This window comes from Lynx rufus, unplaced genomic scaffold (assembly GCF_022079265.1).
Source record: "Lynx rufus isolate CCGP_SWC_20201006 ecotype Redwood Valley unplaced genomic scaffold, mLynRuf1.p SCAF_14, whole genome shotgun sequence".
NCBI lineage: Eukaryota > Metazoa > Chordata > Mammalia > Carnivora > Felidae > Lynx > Lynx rufus.
In genome coordinates, this window is record NW_025814828.1 from 36,472,630 (window position 1) to 36,493,785 (window position 21,156).

Genomic DNA, 21,156 nt, shown 5'->3' on the forward strand with positions numbered 1-21,156 from the left:
GGGCTCTGCACTGACAGCTGGGAGCCTGGAGTCTGCTTTGGATTCTGTGTCTCCCTCTCTCTCTGTCCCTCCCCCTACTCGCGTGTTCTCTCTCTCTCTCTCTTTCTAAAATAAAACATTAAAAAATTTTTTGAAAAGGTGAATGGATAAAGAAGTGTTGTACATTCATACATTGGAGTATTATTCAGTAATAAAAAGGAATGAACTATTGACACGCATAACAACTTGGATGGATCCCAAGGACATTATGCTAAAAATACCTAATCTGTGAAGTAATAATAAATATATACATTGGTCTCTGACCCTGGTTCCTAACACAGAGCCCTAAAACCCTTTTAAGTAGGGGTGCTAAGAGAATCTTTTGTTCTAACATTTTGTCTTTGACCCCAGCTTCTGAGGCAGAGCTCCTAAAACACTTGTGATTTCCTAAGTGATAAGAGCACTGGGAGCATTTTTTGTCCTCATATTTGGTCTTTGACTCTGGTTCCAGACAGAGTTCCTAAATCCCATGGCATTTCCTGGGTGACAGAAGTGTCTTTGTTTTTTTTTTTTTATTTTTTTTATATATATATTTTTTAATTTTTTTTCAACGTTTATTTATTTTTGGGACCGAGAGAGACAGAGCATGAACGGGGGAGGGGCAGAGAGAGAGGGAGACACAGAATCGGAAACAGGCTCCAGGCTCTGAGCCATCAGCCCAGAGCCCGACGCGGGGCTCGAACTCACGGACCGCGAGATCGTGACCTGGCTGAAGTCGGACGCTTAACCGACTGCGCCACCCAGGCGCCCCAGAAGTGTCTTTGTTTTAATGAGGTGACTCTTAGTGGGTTCCTGGATGGGGGCTGGTCACCAGAAAGAACAAGTTATGAATAAAAGCTTGGGATTTTCAGTCCCATCTCCCATTTTGTTGAGAATGGAGAGGGGCTGGAAACAGAGTTAATGATCAATGCATGCCTACATGATAAAACCTTTCATCAAATTTCCAAAAGTATGGGGTTTGGAGAGCTTCTGGGTTGATGAACATACGTATATGCCAGAAGCGTGGTCTACCCCACCTTCTGTGGGAACAGAAACTTCTGCACTTGGGATCCTTCCAGATCTTGCTCTATGTATCTTTTCATCTGTATCCTTTACCATATTCTTTAGCATATAATAAACAGGTAAATGTAAGTGTTTCCCTCAGTTCTGTGAGCTGTTCCAGCAAATAATCAAATCCAAAGTTGGGAGTGGGTGGGTTATAGGAACCTCCAATTTGTAGTCAAGTCAGACAGAGGTTGTGGGTAACCTGGGGACCCACTCCTTGTGATTGGCAACAGAAGTGGGGGAGAGTCTCATGGGACCGAGCCTTTAACCTGTGGGATCTGCATGGACTTCAGTTAGTGTCAGAACTGAATTAAAATGTAGGACACCCAGGTAGTGTCAGAGAACTGCCTGGTGTGGGGAAAACACCCAGGCACACCTGGCATCAGAAGTGCTGTCGAGTGTGGTAGTTGCTTGAGAAGAAGAGAGAAACACACAGGAGATGTGAGTTTCTCTTAAATGGTTTACATATTGTATAATCCCATTTATTTAATAATCTCAAAAGGACAAAAATGATAGTGATGGACAATGGATCGATATTTACCAGGGGTTCCGGGTAGGGAGAGGATGTGATCATTAAGGGGTGACAGACCACTTCTATATCCCGATTATGGTCATACTTATATACTTCCATATGATAAAATTTCACAGAAACACACACACAAATGCATATAAAAACTGGTGGAAATCGAGTAAGGCCTTCAGTTTAAGTGTTCCAATGCCATTTTCCTAGTTCTGGTTATATAAGGTGTTATCACCAGGAGGAAGAATGGCAAAGTGCACGTGGGAATTCTGTACTGTTTTTAACCACTTCTTTTTTAAAAAAAAAAAAAAATTTTTTTAAGATTTTAAGATTTTATTTTTAAGTAATCTGTACACCCAGTATGGGGCTTGAACTCACAACCCTGAGGTCAAGCGCTGCACATCTACCGACTGAGCCAGCCAGGCGTCCCTGTTTTTGCCACTTCTTTGTGAGTCTGAAATTATTTCAACATGAAAGGTTTATAAGGAATCATTTCCACTCTACATGGTTAACCTTCCTGTGGGCTTCCTAATTCTAAATACCTCGAATCACTCACTGAGCTTCATCAGTTTTCCTTCCTTAAAATCTCTCAGTCTGAGTACTTCTTTCCCACTCCCACCTTTACTCCCTGGGTCCAGACCCCTGTCACTCCTGTCACAGCACAGCTTCTACGGGCTCTCTTTGCCTCTAGCTCTTGTATTCTGACAGACAACGCTTGTACATCCAGTGTCCAAAGGAATTCTACGAGCATGCTGCTTGCACTGTGTCATCACTCAAAAGCTTGCAGGAGCTTTTTTACCATCTACACCCTAATATCCAAAGTACTTAAGGGGCACCTGGGTGGCTCAGTCGGTTGAGCATCCAACTTTGGCTTAGGTCATGATCTCTCAGTTTGTGGGTTTGAGCCCCATGTCCGGCTCTCTGCTGTCAGTGCAGAGTCTGCTTTGGATCCTCTGTCCTCCTCTCTCTCTGCCCCTCCCCTGCTTTCTCTCTCTCTCAAAAATAAACATTAAAAAAATAAAAAACCGGGGCGCCTGGGTAGGTCACTTGGTTAAGCATCTGACTTCGGCTCAGGTTATGATCTCACGGTTTGTGGGTTCGAGCCCCATGTTGGGCTCTGTGCTGACAGCTCAGAGTCTGGAGCTTGCTTTGGATTCTGTGTGTGTCTCTCTCTCTGCCCCTCCCCCACTCACACCCTGTCTTTCTCTCTCTCTCTCAAAAATAAATAAATTTTTAATAAATTTAAAAAATTTTTAATAAAAATTTTGTTAATAAAAAAAAGTCAAAAAACAAAATAAAAACCAAAACAAAGTACTTAATTTGGCAATTCTAGATCATACGTATTCTCCCCTCAAACCAGAATTTCTGGTCTACCACTGTGCAATCCTTCAAATGGCTGATGTTTGTATTATACTAGTTTGCTTCCTGCCCCCCACTCCCACAGGGCCTGAACACTTTGTGACGCTTCGCCTGTGCTCTCCTGGACTTCCCACATGGAGGCCAGGGACCCCTTCAGGCACACTAACACGTGCAGTCCTCTCTGGAGTTTCAGACAGTGATCTCTCTTGTACCTCACTGGTCTCCCTGAGCCCACACTTCTGTACTCCTGTGAGGCTTCTCCATTGTGGCTTCTTTGAGCTTATCTTTCCAGGTGTTTATGTTATATCAGTATAATCTGAAAATCCATTTTGCAGCCTGACCCTGCCGCCTTTCTCTCTCTGGTGTTTTTCCAAAATTCAAATGGACTAGCCTTCTAGAAATACCCTTTTCATGTTTTATTACAGTCAATATACTTTAGGGTCTACATATTAAGGTTACAAAGGGTGTGAAAAGAGCTCAGCCATCTACAAGGAAAGTACAATTTTAGTTGGTCTTACTTTTGCTGGAATGAATATTCACAGCAAACATCACTAATTTAGATAAAGGCATTAAACATACTATATTTTAACAATCATTAAGATATTTGCATATTACTTAGACTATTTCCTCAAAGTCTTTTTTTATATGAAATGATTGAATAGGACATTTTCTTCTTGTGGTTTTACCAAAGAAATCTTTTTCTTTTTCTTTTTTCTTTTTTTTTTGACACAAAGTCATGGTATTATGACTTTGGGCACTCTTCATTATAAGTATTTTCATCATCTTATTTCTTCAATTTGCAGTTACACAGGAGTTTTTCATAACATGAACTATAGTTTAAATTTAGTGTTTTACTAAATCAACACGAATTACATCCACAGTAATGATTTACAAGTATACATGGACATATATTTAAATATAAGAAGCCTGTACACATCAGCCAGATAACATTCTCATGGAATTATTCCATCTTCAGATAAAACATAAGGCGTCAAGGTAAACTAGTTCAGACATGGCACATGATTCTGAGCTCAAACAGCCTTTTGGAACTTTTTCATTTAAGTTACTGACATTTTTGTGTCTATTGTCTCTCTGGTGTCGGAAATCTACTACGTATTCAGATTATTTAGAACAAGAAGTATATTCACTGCAGGGATGAGGGTTTCCAAAAATAAATGTTAGTAGTCAAGGTAAGTATGATAATGAAAGCTAACTTTTCTAAAGGATCTAAAAATGACTCATATGGCTACCATTTTCATTGTTCTTTGGCATTTAAACTAGCTTCTAGTGAACAAATGATCCCCATTATGGAGAAACTGAGAAAGGTAAAGGAGAAACAGGAGTCCTCCTCCCCCCACCACACTGGTCATTTCTGGGGGGAAAAATACTAAGAATGTATCTAAAAACTGTTTACCTACTCTCTTCTGGGGGAAATCAGGAATAACCAGAACTGAATGTTTCAAGTCAAGAATAACTAGAACTGCATATCAGAGGGTTGAATGTGGATTTGATAATATTCTTAAGGAGACTCAAGATCCACTGGAATCTCAAAATTGTTTTCTAATATCATCATTCCGTGTCGTTGCCACTAAGATCCATCATTAATCTACACTTTAATATCTTATTGCTTCTCTCTGGAGAAGTAGCATGGTATCATATAATGAACATTCCTTCGTTCATTCATTAAATCATAACTAATATTTATTGAGCACTTAGTCTATGCCAGACACTTAGTAGAATGCTGGACAGAAGTGAACTAACAACTCCAAATTCCCACTCTGCTGCAGCTTGTAGTTTATAGGGGGTAAATAGACTACAAACAAAATATAGGTGTGTCTTATGGGGACGAATGCTATGGGGAACACTAAGGCAGGGAAGGAGGGGCAGGGAATACTGGCGGCAGGGGGCGTTCTTCTCCGTAATTTTAGATTGAGTGAACGGGAAAGATCTTACTAAGAAGCTGATAGCTAAGCCAAGACTTGAAGGTGGTAAAGGAAGAAACCATGACTATGTCTGGGGAAGAGCGTTCCACGGAAAGAACACAACTAACATAGAGGCACTGAAGCCAGGATGTGCCTGCTGCCTGAGGAACCACAGTGAGGCCAATATGCAGGGAACAGAGTAAGAGGAGAGCAGTAGGGGGTGAAGTAAGAGGTGTCAGGAAGCGAGAGTGTACCCTGGATTAAGAAAGAATCCCTCCGGCGAGAGGCCTGGTTTCAAGGTATGAATTCTGGACTCACCAGGGTACAAAGGGCATTTAAAGGCCATTAAACCAGATGAGGTCTCCAAGGGCCTGAGTGGAGACAGAGAAAAAGAGGAGCAAGGATGGAGGCCTGCGGCACCCTAATGTGAAGAGGTGCATGTGGGGAGATGAGGAGGAATCAGCATGATCTGAGAAGGCACAGCCAGAAAGGGAGAAGGGAAACCAGGAGAGCTAGGAGGCCTGAGGCCAAGGGAAGACAGCATTTCAGGACGGGTGTCAAATGGTACTGAGACGCCAAAAGGGAGAAGGCCTGAGATTTGACTTTAGCAATGTGAAGGTCATTACTGACTTGACAAGTGTGGTAGTGGAAGCTGGAGGTGGTTGTAGGGTCGGGAGGTGTGCGTGTGTGTATGTGTGTAATAAAAATAGACTGTAGTATATTAGGTTCAACAGAGACAGAAAAGCGATGATGCAGGAAAGGGGATATTGCTGGAGTGATGTCCTTGAGTAAGTGAAAAAGAGAGGACCTTGCACACAAAGTAAAGCATGGTTTGGTAGGCTCAGTTAAAATCCTGGTTCAACCACTGACAACTTCTGTGACTTGGGGCAAGATTCTCAACCTCTCTGAGCCTTTGTTTTCTCACCTGTACGGTGAGAACTTCCTGGAATTACCGAACCATATAATGTCTTAATTAAATAGTGCTTTGCGTCGAAGTCCCAAGTTACAAGTTTCCTTAATATGCATCTGTGAGATAGGATAGAGAAAGAATTGAAAAAAATCGAGCTTTTTCCGGGGCACCTGGGTGGCTTGGTTGGCCAAGTGTCTGACTCAGGTCATGATCTCACTGTTCCTGAGATCGAACCCCGCATCAGGCTCTACGTTGACAGTGGGGAATCTGCTTAGGATTCTCTCTCTCAAAATAAATAAATAAATAAAATTTTAAAAGCAAGTATTTTCCGAAAACAGTCAATCCATATCTAGTATCTCTTGAAGTAAAAGTAATGTTATGAACCACATGGTTACGCCCAAGATTGTAACTTTTGGTCATAAACACAGTACTACTTCACTTGTTCGTGCTGCACATCTTTGGAACCTGTGTTGGTGGACATCCAACAGGCCTTTCTCCCTGGTACATTCTGCCTAAATCTGCTTCTAATCCCGCTAATAGCGGAATGTCACTAGAATGGTATATTCCTCTAGTCAGATATTTACAGAGGTTGTGCAGGAACAGCAAACAAGATGAATAAAAGTCAAAGAATAAAAAAAAAAAAAAGACTCAGAACAAAGATGCGAAGAGTTGCCCTGAGGAGCAATATACTCCTCCTGCTGGAAGGGTTCAGACAAAGTGTAGATGGCCACCTATGGGCTCAGGTACCTTAAGCCATGGGTGATTCAGTGCTTCATAAACGGTGATCCTTTCAGCTGGATCCAGCATCAGCATGCGACGGACTAGGTCTTTGGCACTTTCAGAGATATGGCTCCACTGCCTTGGATTCATCTGAAGAGAAGGAAAGGAAAATTGCATAGTTACTGCCCAGGGAGAAGTTAACATTCACCATTGATGTAACATTCCTACACTGTTTCAATGTGAATACAATTCTCAAAGAACAGAAATCTGATTCTATAGGTTTGCTTTCTAAGGAAGAGGACAAAGGCAAGTCTTTGGTGGCTGTTGCTACGTATATGAGGTTTCGTATCAATAAGCATCCCTTACATATGTTCTTGATGTCACAGAAGTTATAATATTTTTAATAGTTGAAGAATGGAATGCTCACAACTTCAGTTTCTACCTTAGCTGAAGAGACTAGATATTTTGATCTAGAAAGGATTAAAATTTTTAGGTTAAAAATTTCAAAGAAATTTTTAAAACCTTCTCTCTTGAAAAACTGGAATCCACAGTAATTGTGAAGTTATGCAAAGTTCCTACTAGGATATTTTGGTCACTATATATCAATTTCAGTATTTTAGAAAACATATACTGCTACCATCGGCCCTAGAGAATAACCCATTCACTTGTATATTGTCTTCAGTGAAGTTACTTTTGCCCCTCTTGTAGAAAGATGAGACAACTCAGCCACAAGGTCAATTGACTAAAGTCAAACAAATGGATAAAAACTATGAGTTGATCAAAGGATACAAGGCTTGTGAGAAAGTGGATCTGTGAGGAAAAGAGCAAGGTGGCTCCAGGGGAAAAAGAGTATTTCCGAGACCAGGAAGAAGAAAAAGGGAAGGGACGCTTAGGGCTTGCCGCTGGGAAGGTAAGTGGGGACAGGTGGGGAGAGGCCAGTGGGGCCTCATTCCTTATTTAGTATCAAGAAGCCAACTGGCCGGGTGAGTTTGCATAAGATGCCTGGTGCCAGGAGCTACAATACCATGGGTTGAATGAGAGGAGACCTAGGTCACCTTCTAAGGGAGAAAGATGGAGAATAAAGTCCCTAACAATTTAAAGCCAAATGAAATCACGACTTGCATCACAGTTCACAGGAATCACTACAGTGTGGCCAAGGGTTAGCATTTGACACTGAAATTCGCTCTGGCTACTAGGAGGTTCCATACTGGTGGACGGGGAGTGAAAGATGTTCCTTGTTCTTTTTCTAACAGGCAGAATTCCAAACAAGAGTCACTTCTGCTTGTCAGATCTCTTAACTAAAGTGACTGCCTTACTGTTGCCATCCTACTGAAATTGTCATCAATTGGTCAGTTTGAAATAATGTAGGTGATTCCATGAGGCTTAGCCTTGTTCCCTCTTCCCCATCCTGGAGCAGATGTGCTCTTTAAGGTTGGAATGATTTATCCTCAGGGAAAGGGGTTGAGAAGTTATCTGCAACTGGCAGTAAGATTTCTCAAGTGAGTAGAGGTTGAGAAGTAGATGCTCCCCCATCCTGTTTCTGAGGGAGTCCAATCCAGGGTTTCCCTCTTTCTGTGGCTGAGAAGAGTAGCTGAAATTAATCTGGGAGGTTGAGTTTATAAGGGGAACAAAACAGGGCTACAGAACAGTCTCGCTTATTTGAAAACTAAAGCCATGGACGCCTCGACCAGCTGTGGACGTACCGACTGGCTACCCATGATGATAGACAGTGACACACTGCATCTTTTCATACTTTGGGAAACATATTTTTGTCTTTTAGAAAAAAGTTAATTGAAATTAAATGTTAGCATATATCCCAGTTAAGTGGTATTCTCAGCTATCTACCTTAAAAGATCAAGTAAGCTAGCAAATGAGAAAAGTTCAACTAAAATCGCTTAAGGCCAGTAGCAGTTTATAAACTATAACAGTTTTTAAAAGAGGCCATCAAAATTTTCTTGAAAAACACCCCTATAGATCAAGGATTTTGTTCATAGTTCTTCTGTTAAGAACCACCAGGGTGATGAAACTCTTTTTGAGGTTTGCTTCAAAATAATCGGCTAGTATGTGGAATACAGATCAAACCAGATTGGCTATATGTTGCTAAGTGGTGAAGCTGGGGGTTCACTGTACTCTTATCGCTACTACTTTTGTTTGAAATTTTCAATAAAAAAATGTAAAAATAAATGCTGACAGAATCACAGCACAGTATGTATGTGTGTGTATACATACATATACATATATACATGTGAAAGGCCCACCAGCTTTATCATTGATGGTAGAGATGGATCTCTACTTCAAACCAAGCTGCTGAAAATGTGGGGCTTTTGTATTTAAAAAAAAAAAAAAGGCATGAATATAAGTGAGAGGTGAGGTTAGCCAAGTAAAAGAGTAAATAAGTTATTAACATCAAAGCTTCAAACCTCCAGGTACAGAAACTATGATATAGCTGTCACGCCCATCTGACTTACTATAGTACTAAGAATGGAGGTTTTAAAATAATTTAATTTTTGGCCTGTGTGAAGAGCCCACATTTCTTACAAAGAAACAAAAAAACTATTCAGTGCTTTAAAAATAGAGGAAATCAAATACCAGAGGCTGCTGGAATGAAGCACATTGCCTTGGAAACCAGGAAGTTAGCAACTAAACTAGCACAAAGGAAGAATTCTATTATTAGCAAATGCTTATAACTCCAAAAGGCAGGTGGGAGATTTTATTATACGGTATCTACGTCATAAGTCACTGTGAGGATAAAATGAGTTAAATATGAGTGCTTAGCAACAGTTCCAGGCACATACTAAGTGCTATGTGTGAGTTAGCTATCATTACTTCTAGTATTAGTATTATGATGCTGATGCATTGCTAATTGTGTTTATTTTCATATGTTAAGTACCTGTGGTTTCACTTGGCAAAATTCAATGAGAAAGCCAGGGCCATGCATTCCTGACAGCCACTCACAATTTCCAGGGATTGGAGGAGGATGATTACTTACAAGCAGTTCCCTGAGACATTTAGTTACCTTGGAAGGATTGATTTTATTCCCCAGTGGCCAACTGACTCTAAGAGAAGCAGAACAAAACCTATACTTAAAACATCTTTCTCTGTTAACGGAGTTTTGGCATAGACCTTAATCCAAATAAAACAAGAGGCAAACCTGCATGCCCTTATAGGCTGATGATACACGAGGCTAAAAATTAAAAGCATAACTCATTTGCACCTCTACAGGCTTCACTTACGGTTTAAAAGGACAAGGCTGTGGGCTCGCTGCTGTCAGCACAGAGCCCGCTTCAAATCCTCTGCCCCCCCTCCCCCCGCTTGCGCGCATGCTCTCTCAAAAGTAAAATATTAAAAAAAGAAAAAAAGGACAAGGCTCCCACTCTGAAGCTACTTTGCCTTTCATTTCTTTTGTCCCCCATTTCCTGGAAGTCCTTTATAAAACTCTAACATTACTGAGGCAATGAAAAGAAAACAGGTCTCACAGTTTTGGAGTCTGGCACTACACAAACCCGTGTGTTTGGTCTTATGTTACCAGGCATGGCTGAAAATGAAACAGTGCTTCTGTTGAATAGAAAGTACAGGTTTCAGTAGTATGGGGCGGAAAAAGAACCCCAACATAAGCCGCCCTGATCTGGTATCCAGACACACACTCCCCCATGTTTCCCATACACAGCATCTGACTCTGTCAGCCACACATGATGGTAGAGGGCAAATGGATGGAAGAGCTGGGACAGCGAGACCAACCTTTAGCTTATGAATTTTCAAGTGTTCCTTAGCTCTTTTTGCTATAGCCCCTCACAACGTCAGTGATGAATTTTTTTAATTTTTTAATAATGCAAGTAATAACATGCTATTCACAAGACTGGGAACAATGTATGTGGTTTCTAATCCACAGGAGTCTAAGAAGAATATGAATGTTTAAGTCCCACCAAAATGGCTCTAAATTATGTTGTGAGATGCAGCTGTGATAGTGGCATTTTGGTTTATCCTGGGATGTAAATGACAAGGGTTTCAGCAGTGCTACTTGACTACATAACGTGGAACAAGATGTGTGGTAAAGCAAAACAAATAAAGGCTCATATGAAATATAAAATATAGAATTGCTAACTCACTGGGATGAAATTTCCACTTTCACTAAAAGTTGAGCAAAAAGCTTTAAAAATGAAGCCCTTTCCCCAAATTATGGAAAGAAGGGCCAAATGAGTTTATTTTCTAAGATTAGCCTGAATAGGCGGTCTGGTCACCCCAGGAAGAATGGGTACTTTTGAAATCTGGGCTCACGTGTGTCACAAACATCTCACCCGAGGTAAAATAAAAAGGTCAAATTCTATCACAGTAAATTCCAAGGGTCATTCCAAATTCTTTCCCTGAACTAGAATTTTATTTGAAATAAGTAGGGCACTAACCAAACAATTTCTCTGACCTAGCTAAATGGGCAGTTTTGCTAGAATGGATTTGTGAGAAAAGCATTGGTTTTCTGAATCTGAGGGCCTAAGACTCCTAAACTGTTGATTTGCACATACAGGATTCTGTATCAAAGAGGACTAAGGTCCCTGTTTTCTAGCCTAAACATGGGGTTGGGTTCCAAACATGTGGGATAGACTTCAGGTGCAGCACCAAGGAGAGGGGAATGGAGGGGCAAGGCCGTGGTTGTTTTGAAGCCAGTCTCCTCCTCCCTTCTGCCTAGACGACAGTGCAGCTGATAGTGATTCAGAAATTTACTTGAGGCCTATATTATCTGACAAGGCAAGTGGATCAATGATGTCAGCAAAGAACTGTTCTCTGACTGGGTAACTACGTGACAATCAGGAAGTCCAAAGGCAGATAGCAACTTCACATTTTTCGGAATAATTTAATTTCAATATAAAAATAAAACATTCATAATATATTACCTTATATTTTCCTTTAATAATGCCTTCAAACAATCTTTCCTTGGTTCCATAAAAAGGCAAGCAACCACTTAGCAGGATAAAAAGGATCACGCCACAACCCCAGACATCTACAGGTTTTCCATAAGGCTCTCTTTTGACAACTTCTGGGGCCATAAAATGAGGTGTTCCAACGCGTCCTACGTTTCAAACAACAACAAGGAAGAATGTTTACATAAAACGGGCTTTAACTGAAAATAGAACAATAACAGTTTCAAGGAAAAGTTTTAACAATATAAATATTCTCTTACCACCTCCACCTCCATAAAATCAAGGGGCAAAAAAGGCAGAAGGAAAATCATTATTTAATCACCTCTTGAAAATACGAGCCCAGGACAGGTACTTTGTCTTTTTTGTTGTTGTTTATTTTTTTACTTTTATTAAATTTTTTTTGATGCTTTTTTATTTTTGAGAGGGAGGGAGGGAGGGAGAGAGAGAGAGAGAGAGAGAGAGAGAGAGAGAGAGAGTCAGACAGACACAGACTCCAAAGCAGGCTCCAGGCTCCGAGCTGTCAGCACAGAGCCCGGCACGGGGCTCGAACCCACGAACTGTGGGTCAGATCATGACCTGAGCCGAAGTCGGATGCTTAACCGACTGAGCCACCCAGGTGCCCTTTTTTTTGTTTTTTAAAAAAAGATTTTATTTTTAAGTAATCTCTACACCTAGCGTGGGACTTGAAATCACAACCCCAAGATCAAGAGCCACATGCTCAGGGGCACCTGGGTGGCTCAGTTGGTTAAGTGACCTATTCTTGATTTCGGCTCAGGGCATGATCTCACGGTTCGTGGAATGGAGCCCTACATGGCCTCCATCTTCTTTAAAGAGTTTTCTCTCCAACCCCCATCAAAACTAGCTTTTAGGAAGGAATCTGATAGCAGTTACTTGTACACTAGTAATCATCTTTTAACTCAGTATTCCTACATGAGTCTTTTCTTCTACTGCAGAATGAAAAGCTGTGCCCTGTAGGGAAATTACTGTGGGAGGGGAAGTGCCCACCAGCCTTGGCAACTCTTCTTGCATGCAGGCCCGGCCTTCGCCTTCTTTCCTTCCTCCTTTCCCTGCCCCTTCTCTCTTATCATATCGAGTCCAAGATAATTTTTTAGTTTCAACACCGCGTGACACTTTATCTAGAGCTGAGAACTGTGGTTTAAAGAAATAATAATAAAAAAAGGACCTTTGCTGTGGGTCATTATGGTTCCCCTTCTTCCCACATAATGGAAGAGGTTAACTTCGGGGTTCAGAGAATGAAAATATTCTCACTTAAAATGTGCAGTAGACCAGTGGAAACTATACTAGTTGGAAGGGAAGATTTTTATTCCATATTGCCTCATTTTGCATCCTCTGGTAACACTGAGAAGCTGAAAGAACGAGAGCTAAGCCTCCTACTTCATGAGCATGCTGGACAGTTTGCCTTGTTCTGATGGCAGGAGCTGGGCAAAGCAGGGCAAGAGATCAAGGTACCAATCAGGGTACCGGCACCATGGCCCCAGTCAAGCACCTTCTTACAGCTGGGATGAGGTTTTGAAACTCGACTTGACTCCTACACCACTTCCTAGATGAGAAAGGCCTGAGCAACTCAAAAAGGAGATTCTGTTTACCTGGATGAAAGACTACCCCAGTCTGGAAAATTAGCATTTATTCTTCTTAATATGTTTTTTAATGTTTATTTATTTTTGAGACACAGAAAGGGAGACAGAGCACAAGCAAGGGGGGGGCAGAGAGAGAGAGAGAGAGAGAGACACAGAATCTGAAGCAGGCTCCAGGCTCTGAGCTATCAGCACAGAGCCTGATGCGGGCTTGAACCCACAAACCGTGAGATCATGACCTGAGCCCAAGTCAGATGGTTAACCGACTGAGCCACCCAGGTGCCCCTGTTTTAATGTTTTAAAATTTATTTTGAGAGAGAGAGAGCGCATGCGCAAGCGAGAGAGAGCACAAGTTGAGGGAGGGGCAGAGAGAGAAGGAGACACAGAATCTGAAGCAGGCTCCAGGCTCTGAGCTGTCAGCACAGAGCCCGATGCGGGCTCGAACCCACAAACCGTGAGATCATGACCTGAGCCCAAGTCAGATGGTTAACAAACTGAGCCACCCAGGTGCCCCTGTTTTAATGTTTTTAAATTTATTTTGAGAGAGAGAGAGAGAGAAAGAAAAAGAGAGACAGAGGCAGGCAGAGAGACAGAGGGAGAGAAGATCCCAAGCAGGCTCCACTCTTTCAGCACAGAGCCTGATGTGGGACTCAATCCTACGAACCATGAGATCATGACCTGAAATCAAGAGTCAGACGCTTAAGCAACTGAGCCACCCAAGCACCCTTAATGTTCATTCATTTTTTTAAAAAAAAGTTTATTTATTTAATTTTGACGGGGCGGGGGCAGAGAGAGAGAGAATCCCAAGCAGGCTCCCCACTGACCCATGACTGATGCAGGGCTCAAACTTGTGAACCGTGAGAGCATGACTTGGTCTGAAGTTGGATGTTTAACTGATTGAGCCATGCCAGGTGCCCCTGCTCATTCTTGAGGAACATACATGTCTTTTGGTTCCAGAATTTGCTCACAGATGATGGGGGAAAGAATATATAGGAATGAGTTTTTTACAGTATCTTATGCCGATCGGTAGGTGAAAGGACTAGAGTTCACCCTTAACACACACCAACCTTCCCGGACTCCTTGCTTGCGATCACTTGACTTTTCCTTCTTTGTGGTCACTTGATTTTTATGATTTTGACTTCCTGTTCTTAGAATTTTGTGGTCAATTACCAAACCAAATTACACGTCACTGTATCTGACAAAGTTCAGATATACATTTAAATATTTAAAGGTCAGATTTGGGGATAATATAATAAAACCTCATTACCTGGAAGCTCAGGATAAGGAGTTGTTCTGAATAGTATTCAATACTTTAAAGAGTTTTTAGTTTAGTATTCAATACTTTAGGACTTGAATCTTTACACACTCAAACCGTTTTTACTTTAATAATTTTGGATGGTTGTCTTTCTACAATTTTTGGACTTCTTTTACACAAGATGATGCACATAATTTAACCATTTCTAAATGACTCAGAATTGTCCTGCGGGTATCAATGAAAGAAGTATGCTGTAGAACAGAAAATGCCCTCAGGAACTTCATGGGTATGCAAGGGCCAAGTTCTTCAGTATTAAATGGGGGCTGTGCTTTCTACCCTTTGGTATCTGCTCAATATACTTTTTCTGTCAGGCTTTCATTTCTTTTCTCTTACTGCGCTTACTCCAGCCTTGTCTTCTCCTAATCTGTTGCATAAAATCTGCTATTAACCAGAAACTGATTAGCAACCAGATTTTCATTTATTTCCTAACAATTTCCCAAGTGCCTGCTAGGTCCTAGACACAGTGGGAGGTGCTGTGGACATCCAGAGGGATAAACTATGATCCCCCTTGTCCTCAAAAAGCTCAGTCTTTGATGTGATTACGAATCCCTGCATCAAATATGACCTGGAGGTATGTAGCCCAGATAGTTATGGTGGAATGGAAGAGAAGGAATAGGGTTGCCTAACTTGGGATGGTGAACATCAGCCTGCTTTTTAAGAGGAGATGATTGTCAGCTCAGCCTCTCAGCCTTCAGGAGCAGTAAGAGTTAAGTAGATACTGAAAATGACAAAAGGTATTCCAATCACAGGGAGTAGCAGGTGCAAAGCATGAAGGAACATGAATCCATAAAGCTATGAAAAATGGCAGCATGCCAGTTTCAGACAGTGTGTCCTCAGAAGCCCATTTGAGAAGACCATGAATAGGTATTAAGGTCAAGAAACGTCTTGCTGCAAAAATAATTGCTCTGTAGGTTCCTAGTTATCTTCTGGATAAGTAAGTTTTCCAAATAGCAGGATTTCAGACAGGTTAAATGTGAATACATGTAAGTGGTTTCTACTCTATGGAATATATAAAGGAGAGAATTCTTTTCTATTTGGAGGACTGAGTAATCAAAGATTCCAACTGACAGGGGAATAGCTGTTAAGTATTAGCAAACAAGCTAACAGTAGCATAGTTTCAAAAACACCTTAAACAGTAAGAAAGCTTTCTACAAGAGGGTATCTTTTGTCTACATATGTTATATTTAAAGACACTATAATGCGTGAAGTAGTTATTTCAAGACTGGAAGGATAGGTATGCTAAGAAATGACATTTTGACCATCAGAAAGATTTTAATTCTAGAATCACCGAGAAAAATAAATTTTGCAAACTGACACACCATAGGTTCAAAATCAGCTTTAAAAATGTACAATTTAGGGGCACCTGGGTGGCTCAGTAGGTTAAGCATCCAACTTCGGCACAGGTCATGATCTTGAAGTTCGTGGGTTCGAGCCCTGCATCGGGCTCTGTGCTGACAGCTGAGAGCCTGGAGCCTGCTTCAGATTCTGTGTCTCCCTTGCTCTCTGCCCCTCCCCCATGAACACTCAGTCTTTCTGTCTCTCTCAAATATAAATAAGCATTAAGAAAAAAATATATGCAATTTAGGGGAAAAGTTCATGGACTTTAAGAAAGTAGATTAACATGTAGAAAATGTCTAGGTAAGTGTAATGAGTCTGTTTTTCCCCTTCAATAAAGATGCACAGTAAAATACGAAGCTGATGCTTTGAATACTAATAGGATACCCCAGATAAAGAGAAACAAAGTCATTATATGTGGCCCGTACAGAACATATAAAAAGGACTTTGTGTCATTTCATTTCATCTCATCAACTGTGGGTATGTAATCATCAGAATTTATTTGTTATAATTGTGTAGTCTTTCCACAGGGATGATCTGTACAAATACCAGATTTAAGAGAGGTAGTTTAATAGCAACATTTGTTTAAAACCAACTTGGGAGTTGCAGTTGATTGCAAAATCAATATGAGCCAGTGGTGTTACGTGGCTGTCCAAGAAGCTAATGCAATTTGGTAAGCCTGATAGAAATGTAAGACCCACAGCAAAAGCAACAGCCCCAAGTGCTGCTGGACTGCACCTGTCATTGTGCTCAGTCTTGGCTCCAGCGAGGAGATTCTCATATAAGGAATGGCTAAATTAACCTAGGCAAGTTAATCTGGATCAGACTTTGGGGCACACGATCACTGTCTTTAACCATCTGAATGGCTGTGATGTGGAAGGATTAAAATTGGTGTGCATGGCCCCGCAAGTCAGAAGTAGCACCACTGGGTGGAAATGATGGAAAGATGGATTTCTGTTCTATGCAAAGATTAATGTTTCAGTATGTAAGCTTTCCAAAAACGGAAATATGGGCCCAGATCATAGTGAATTCTTTGCCAGCTGAGGAATTAAACTAGAGCTCAGCCTTTTGCTGGGAATTTTATGAGAGAAGGCAATCATTGGTTACAAGACTGGAGAAGTTAAGGCCCTTGGGATTCTGAGATTCAATGATTCTACAATTAAATGATGTGTTCCTATCTGATCCTAAGGTCAGTCCTTCTAATCACAGAAGCAAGTTCTGAATTAGGGGAAAAAAATCAGTTTTTAAAACTATACTTGTTGCAATTTTTCACATTGTTGGAAATGATTAGCTGGAAGAGAATGTAAAACTAGAAGAAAATGTAAACATAATTTAATTTTATTTTTAAATTTATTTTTAGTTGTTTTTTTAAGTATGATTCATGCTTAGTGTGGAGCCCAACATGAGGCTTGAACTCACAACCCTGAGATCAAGACCCGAGCTGAGATCAAGAGTCAGACGCTTAACTGACTGAGACACTCAGGTGCCCCATAAACATAATTTTATTTTGAATGTTTAATTTTTTTTGAGAGAGAGAGAGGGACAGAGTGTGAGTGGGGAAGGGTCAGAGAAAGGGGGAGGCACAGAATCTGAAGCAGGCTCCAGGCTCTGAGCTGGTAGCACAGAGCCAAACGGGGGGCTCGAACTCCCAAGCCGTGAGATCATGACCTGAGCCAAAGTCAGATGCTTAACCGACTGAGCCACCTAGGTGCCCCTAAACATAATTTTTATTAAGTTTATTTATTTGTTTTGAAAGAGAGAGAGCAAGCAGGGGGCAGACAGAGAGAGGGGGAGAGGGAGAGGGAGAGAGAGGGAAAGAGAATCCCAAGCAGGCTCTGCACTGTCAGTGACCAGGCAGACGCAGGACCTGAACTCACGAACTGTGACTGAGATCAAGAGTTCGACACTTAACTGACCGAGTCACCTGGGCGCCGTCCTCCCTTAAACACAATTTAATTTTAGAGGGCTATGTGATGAAATAACAATTTAAAGAATACAACTATGACTCCTGGCTCATTTTTCAAAAGATGGTCTGTTAACACTGCTTTGATGTGTTAGTAATGGTGTCTTAAATTAAATGAAATATCCTATGTAACAAATTAAAGTTTTGATATTTATTATTTGTTAGGTATTTGAATTTAATATAAGCGTTCATGAAAGATGATAGGTTCAAAAAATTTCCTTTGATATTTTTTTTTTCATATTTTTCGTCTTTGTGAAGGCTGGCAGTATCAGGAGACAGCAAATTGAAGGCACGGACTACATAATTAATAATTTACAGAATGGAGAACTACGTCATTTGCAAAACCAAGGGACAGAACTAAAACCAAGGCAGCATTCTGAGCTAAAGTCTATTGAAAGGAATAAATAAAAATCCAAATTCTTGAATCTGGAATTAGCATCCACCTCTGTACACTAGTGGAGAAAATGTCTATTTTTAACCTTTCTGCTATTTTTTTCTGGCATGGGAATTTTCTAATTATGTTTTGCTTTGGCTAATAATAAAATCAGTCTGCATTCACATCTGCTTGCTCTTCCCAAATACGCAGATTGATAGCTTGAGCAAGACACTTTCACAAATAAAAAGAGGAAAACAGTATGAAATTAAACATTAGCCTTTGATGTAAACCTGAAAGTGGTTAATCCACATGTTTTAGAATGGACTTCACTTGGCCAGTTCAACTTTATTTTTTAAGTACGCTCTATGTCCAATGTGGGACTTGCACTCACGACCCCAAGATCAGGAGTCACATGCTCTACTAACTGAGCCAGCCAGGTGCCCCTGGCCAGTTCAACTTTAGAAGTCACTTTGCCCCATATATCACCTTATTCCAACAATGTTTTAATCTCTGTATGTAGAGCCTCACTTCTCTGCCAAGCGGTGGGAATACAAAGAGTAAAAGCACAGTCTATTCTAAAGGTTCAAAATCATATGATGGCACTTTTTTGGGGGGGGGCATAATGGGTATGAAACACTGATGGGCTAATATTTAGTTTGAAAGTTTTACACCAGCCTGAAAGTGACCAGATTTTGAAGGAAGTTTTTAAAAACGTGTTCTTACCTCCAGCTACAAGTCCAGACTCCCCTAATTGAATAGCTACCCCAAAGCCCCCAAGTTTAACAGGTGCCGAGTTTTCCTTTGAGGCGAGGAGAACACAGTGGGGCTGGAAAGAAAAATAGACAAACAACAAACCAAAGATAAGGATTAGCTGAAGATTAACAATTCAATTTACACAAAACCAAATAACATGACCACATAATAGTACATTAAAAACTCCCGGACGTATTTTGGATGCTTAAATTATTTTTTCTATCCTCACTTCTGGCTGATTTCTCCAAACACTTACCTGTTGTATCCAATGTTTTTCAGGGATTATTTGCTTCTAAGATTAGGGTATGATGCTAAGAATTACTGAGGAAGCAAGTGTGTTCAAGTAAGGAAGACATATTTTCTACCTTTTCATGCGATATTCTCTTCCTTTGAGTGATGGTCTACATTTGTTTAAGGGAAAATGTTTTTGTCTTTTTTTTTTTAAGTTTATTTATTTATTTTGAGAGAGACAGAGACAGTGTGAGTGGGAAAGGGACAGAGAGAGAATCCCAAGCAGGCTGTGTGTCCTCCCAATGTGGGGCTTGAACTCACAAACCATGAGATTCATGACCAGAGCTGAAACCAAGAGTCTGATGCACCCAGGCACCCCTAAGGAAAAATGTTTTTTATACCTCTTGATGAGATGTTTTTTAAATGTTTATTTATTTATTCAGGGAGAGAGAGAGAAAGAGAGAGCGAGGGAATGAGCATGTGTACATGTGTGCAGGGGAGGGGCAGAAAGAGAGGGAGAGAGAATCCCAAAGCAGGCTCTGCGCTGTCAGTGCAAAGCCTGATAGAGGGCCTGATCCCATGAACCATGAGATCATGACCTGAGCCGAAATCACGAGTCAGACGCTTAACCAGTTGAGCCAGCCAGGCACCCCAAAATGTTTCTTGAAACTTCTGACTTTACCTACAGAGCCACTCTTTTTGGTCCTTAGGGGATGATGGCTCTTCCTTTGTCCGCCCTCCCACTATCCTCTTGCTTTTCTTTATTCATTTCATCTCTAAGTAAGTAGAACCAGATTTCATGCCTTTATTTCAAAAATTTTTTAATCTTAATTTATTTTTGAGAGAGAGAGGCAGAGAGAGAGAGGGAGACACAGAATCAGAAGCATGCTCCAGGCTCTGAGTTGTCAGCACAGAGCTCAAGGCACGGCTCGAACGCACAAACCGTGAGATCATGACCTGAGCTGAAGTCAGACACTCAACTGAGTCAGGCACCTGGGCGTCCCTGGTTTTTAAGGTCCATACATTGCATTTGATGGCTATAGGTCTTAAGTCCCTCTGACTCTACACCATATCCCCCTTCTAACCTTTTTAAAAAATGTTCATGCCATTGGTTCGTTAAGATACTGGGTAAATACCCTCATGGAATCTCCTAGAATCTGGACTTGGCTAATTAACACCTACATAGTGTCCTTTAATATGTTCCCGTGTTCTCTGTAAACTGGTAGTTAGACCTAGGAGCTTGATTAGACTCACATTCAATTTTAGTTTTTTTGCACTAATACTTCAGTTTTTTGTAACACATCAGGAAGAACATAATGTCTGGTGGTCCTACTTTTAGCAACAGGATTGATCTCTGGATTCGGGTGTTGTCTGCCTCAATCCATCATTATGAAGTTCACCATTGACTTTTATTTCAATGATTTTAGCAGCCAATAATGCCTAGCTCCATAATTAGGGGTTCCAAAATGGAAGTTTTCCCCAATGTTTTGTTATGAAGACTATCAAGCACAGAGAAAATTAAAAGACCTGTATAGTAAATAGCATATTTACTGTAGATATTTACACATAGATTCCTACAATGAACATTTGCTTTATCAAGTATCTACTCATTCCTCTAACCATCAACCCATGTTTTCACTAAAATTCAGCACACATGCCATTCAAGTTTAATATTTAAAATGATGTTTAAGGTAAAATTTACATGCTGGGAAATGCACAACTCTTAGAGTACCTTCGACACCTTGCACAGAACTGTGTAACCCATATCTCTATCATGATGTTATCATCATCCCAGAAACCTCCTTCATCACCTTTCCATTTAATCTCTGCTGCTATGTCCCCAGTGCAAACCACTGTTCTAATAATTTTCACAACTTTGTTTTGCTTGTACTAGAACTGCGTATTATACACAAAGCCATATACTATGGACTCTTTCATGTAAGGCTTCTCTCACTAAGCATGTTTGTGAGACTTATCCATTTTGCTGTGATCAGTGGTTCCTCTCTTTTACGGCAGAGTGAATACCCTTGTATGAATATACAATAGTCTGTCCATTCTCCTGTTGATGGACATCTGGGCTGTTTCTAGTTTGGGGATATTATGAATAAAGCTGCTACGAATGACTTCCAGAATAACAAGTTGGTTGCCAGGCAACTTCCAA

The 21,156-nt window shown here is 40.8% G+C and overlaps 1 protein-coding gene across 2 annotated transcripts in view; it reads right to left on the minus strand.

Annotated features, from left to right (window-relative positions):
* CASK (calcium/calmodulin dependent serine protein kinase) overlaps window positions 1–21,156 on the minus strand; it is a 359,561-nt gene that overhangs the window by 119,294 nt on the left and 219,111 nt on the right. For both annotated transcript variants that reach the window (XM_047076095.1, XM_047076096.1), the window contains exons 6-8: window positions 18,735–18,837; window positions 11,401–11,576; window positions 6,542–6,664 (exon numbers count right to left, since the gene is read on the minus strand). In XM_047076095.1, the coding sequence (XP_046932051.1) occupies window positions 6,542–6,664; window positions 11,401–11,576; window positions 18,735–18,837 (402 nt within the window). The remainder of the gene's footprint in view (window positions 1–6,541; window positions 6,665–11,400; window positions 11,577–18,734; window positions 18,838–21,156) is intronic.